This window comes from Prunus mume, linkage group LG1 (assembly GCF_029339155.1).
Source record: "Prunus mume cultivar Tortuosa linkage group LG1, ASM2933915v1, whole genome shotgun sequence".
In the NCBI taxonomy this organism is placed as follows: Eukaryota; Viridiplantae; Streptophyta; class Magnoliopsida; order Rosales; family Rosaceae; genus Prunus; species Prunus mume.
Window position 1 is genome coordinate 11,720,948 of NC_142698.1, and position 3,784 is coordinate 11,724,731.

The 3,784-nt window shown below is 37.6% G+C and overlaps 1 protein-coding gene and 1 long non-coding RNA gene across 2 annotated transcripts; one reads left to right on the plus strand and one right to left on the minus strand.

Moving 5' to 3' along the window:
- The first annotated feature begins 882 nt into the window (after nucleotides 1–882).
- Nucleotides 883–2,159, plus strand: LOC148921032 (uncharacterized). Its single transcript, XR_016122372.1, has 2 exons — nucleotides 883–1,432; nucleotides 1,529–2,159. It is a non-coding gene; the product is annotated as an uncharacterized LOC148921032 (long non-coding RNA).
- Nucleotides 1,753–2,972, minus strand: LOC103336935 (protein PHLOEM PROTEIN 2-LIKE A1-like). Its single transcript, XM_008240077.3, has 3 exons — nucleotides 2,897–2,972; nucleotides 2,554–2,660; nucleotides 1,753–2,248 (listed from the first exon to the last, which is right to left on the minus strand). The coding sequence occupies exons 1-3, from the start codon at nucleotides 2,957–2,959 to the stop codon at nucleotides 1,876–1,878; spliced, it is 543 nt and encodes a 180-aa protein (XP_008238299.2). The 5' UTR covers nucleotides 2,960–2,972; the 3' UTR covers nucleotides 1,753–1,875.
- Nucleotides 2,973–3,784: the final 812 nt, after the last annotated feature.

Sequence of the window (3,784 nt, forward strand, 5' to 3'; positions counted from 1 at the left end):
ACCCTCACTACTTTGCTGAAAGTTTAAGAGAATGATGAATATTTAGGCTCAAGCGGCAATTTTATCTAGTACAAACATCTGAGATAGGCATGCATGCTTTCACAATTTAGATTCACTCTCATGTTGATTGTGGTGTATCGTATATGGTCTATTTGGAATTGCTTCTTTTCATAAACGCTTTTGTTCAAAGCGCTTTTAATAGAAGTTTTGTTGGAGGTGCTTTTAATAGAAGTATGTCCAAATTTTAACACAACATCAAAGTACGTCTTGAAAAAGCTTATGGATTATAAAAGCACTTGGAAGTACTTTTAAAATTTCTTCCGCTAAATGATGATAGAAGCGCTTTTAGACATCTGAAAGCGTTGTTAAGGTCTTCTTAAAAGCAGCCCAAACAGGATAACTCAGGCAGGACTCATAAGTAGTTTAGAGGTCACAAAGCCTATAAAACCATAGACAAAAAACTCTTTTTTATCTGCCGTAGGCCAATAACCAACCCTTATTAAAGTTGAGGGTGACAATGGTTAAGTATTTCAAACAACTATGTAAGCACAGACCATAAAAACAAATCACAATAGAAAGTTGAGTCAGTCTCTTCTACTCCTATACATTTTCGAAACAAATGCTGGAGTGAAAGTAAGAAACTAATCAAAATCCGGTTTTTCTTTTTAAAGTAAAAAGGGTTTAGTAAACAGCCAAACGAACCAATGATTAATTGACACGCAGCAAACTTCGAACCACTTCTCCAAGGATATCACAGAGGTTGCAGCCAACCCATGTCATATTGGTGCCATGCCTGCTATGAACAAGGTTGTTATCTTTGAAATTGAATTCAGTATTTCATATCTCCTTAGTAGTTCAACTTCAATGATGTGTCAATTTTGTTTTTGTTTTTGTTTTTTAAATTATCGGGTTTTCCTCTTTATTCTGAATGAATTTTGTCACTAATTTTGTTACAAATGCTTATCTACATGATTGGTTCACTATATAACTCATATGCATACAGTGTATGTATTATATAACTCATTTGCTGTTGTTTCTTTTAAAATTATTTATGGTTGTTTGAATTGCACATTTTTACAAGTTCGGATTTTCTCCTCTCTTTTTCTCCACAATATGTTTTCTGTAGTTATTTTCAATAAATTTTCATATTGGCCTAATGCAATTGTTTTGATGTTAACAGCAATGTGAAGGATAACATTTGACGATTTGGCAGGAGCTGAGGAAGCAAACCAATATTTCCAAGAGACTATTGAATTTTTAAAAACCCAAGAGAAGTTTTTTGCAGTTGAAGACCATTCCCTTGGACTGGAAAGACATTGCTGGCTAAGGCCATAGCAGGAGCAGCAGGGGTCCCTTTCTTTTCTCTGTCAAGGTCACAGTTCATAGAGATGCTTGTACATCAGCTGCCACTATCACGTGGTATGAAAATATGGTAAGTCTAGCATTAACTGATGTTAATGAGTTCTAGTTTTAAATTTGCTTTCAATATTTATGCTGCAATTCTTTTTATATATTTTTTTCATTGAAGACTTTGTTTCAGGAGGCTCCATTACTCATTTGTACCAGGCCCCTAAAATCTCAGAGCCGCCCTACCCGTGAACCAGCCTCTTTCTTCATGAATTGAAACTGTGTGGAATTACTTTACTGAGCTGCATGGCTCTTGCTAATCTAAACAGCCACTGCTGCAATTGGTTTGTTTTTTTTTTCAGAAAAAAAGAAAAAGAAAAAGAAAAAGGAAATGCCAATAGAAGGTTTTTAAAACTACGCCAACAGAAGGCTCTTGCTAATTAACAACCATATGTTACATATGCAGTTCTCTCATTTCAGAGTTGAAATGAAAAAACCAGAACATCATCTCTCTGCTCATATGCCAAGTTATTCGTAGATTGGCCGAACGACAACACCTTTGATAACAAGTCCGGTCTTCCATCTCTGATCGTATTCAAACAATGAAAACTCGACGTCCCCAGGTTTTTCGGGTGATGCAATAAAGTCGCCAACCGGAATCTCTATCCATTGCTCTCTTGCCTTATCAGTCAAATTAACTTTACTCCATCGATTCTCTGAAGCGTGTGGGACATTGAGTTTGAGATTCACTGGAACATCCCATCCATAAGCTTTAGCTTGCAGCTTGACCACAAATACAACTTCATACCGAATTCCTGGCGACAGCTTTGTGGTCTTAAGTTTTCCACGCACTTCTAGCCAACTTAATCCTAACAGTTCAGCAGCTTCAGTAGGGCCATCACTACAATGAAGCCTAAGTTAGGACTAAGATTATTGATAGCATTAGTATGATATACAGTTCTTCTCCTATGCAGATGTCTGAACATTATTAAAATGTAGTCGTCATTGTAAACACAGAGAAAAGCAGGGAAAGATAGTAGAAAATATATAGTGTTGGCATGGCGATAACGTCTGGACGTCCGAGAAAAATCTGGATATATATTTTAAATTTGTTGTATATGTTATCTGTTTCAAATGTTCAATAGGACTGGAGAAACCGAGAAACCGAGAAACCGAGCATGAGTTATGTATTGACGTTTTTGGTACCTGGTTTCTTGCACCCAGCGCCAGTAACGATGGTCTCCAGACCAAGTGATATCAAGAGCCTTTGCATACACCAGAAAGCACCTGTTGGACGTCTGGTCAAGATACATCTGCAATAACAGTGATAATGGTAACAGTATCCAACAAGATAATGACATAATCAAGATGGTTGATTTCTAAGTTCTTTTACAAGTTTCCATTCTTTACATCAAATTGAAGTCCCATAAATTTTGATTTGGAGCTGAATTTTGGCACACATTTCAGAAGCATAAATATGTATCTACGTATATACGTAACTAACACACAAAGGTACGCAAAACTAAACCATCTGAGCATGGTGCTTAACTGATTCTGTTGGCTGTGCCTGTGACTCTGAGGCCTCACCACCTGATGACCACCCAGTCGCCATCTCTTCAATACACGTCTTCCATCCAACAATTGTTGTTACTTATATAGGTAAATGTTGGAATTGGCTCAAATTTGATGGCATGTGATGTGTTTTGTTATGGGCACCTACCTTGACTTTGTTGGCTTCACAAGTACTTTCTTTCTGTAGGTTGTCTTTTATTGATAAAAGGCTTTTTATCACAAATGGTCCTTCACGTTTATGAAATTATCACGAATAGTCGTTTTTTGTGACACTAATAGTCAACGTTTTGATTTTTTATCACAAATGATCCCTGCCGTTATAAATTCCGTTAAGTGTGACGTGGAAGATAAATGGAGCCCACATGCCCAATCACATTGTGACATGTGGATAAGAAATAATTAAATAATTTTATTAATGAAAATTCCAATAGGTTTTTTTTTTCTGGAACTCTTCATCCCCTTCCTTACTTCGTCTCTCTCCCCCTCTGCCCTCGCTCTTCACCCTTTGCTCTCCATCTCTTCTCCCTGTCTTCTTCTTCTCCCTCTGTTTTTTTCTTTCCCACTGCCACCTCAAGGTCCCTCAATGTAAACCAGTGGCCCCAACCCAAGCGAGATAATTCAGGCAGGCCAACTAGAGGAGACGGGGCAGTTATTGGATACGATGAAGAAGCCTTATACACTGTAACAGTGCTGGAACTCCCCTCTTATCCAGATTGGTACAGGCCACCATCGTTTTCTAATTGATTAAATGAACCTGACTGATTGCTATTCTCTCCATTTTTTGATTTTCCCGTACCCAAACGGAGCATGATCTTGTCTGCTTCTTTGTCACTGGATTTGTCGTGAATGGTGAGAAGAATTCCAT

Coding starts and splice junctions, on each gene's coding strand:
- LOC103336935 (XM_008240077.3), bottom strand. CDS start 2,959: ATGGCGACTGGGTGGTCATCAGGTGGTGAGGCCTCAGAGTCACAGGCA. Junction 2,661..2,896: donor AGGCACAGCCAACAGAATCA/GTTAAGCACCAT, acceptor CTGTTATTGCAG/ATGTATCTTGACCAGACGTC. Junction 2,249..2,553: donor CGCTGGGTGCAAGAAACCAG/GTACCAAAAACG, acceptor GCTTCATTGTAG/TGATGGCCCTACTGAAGCTG.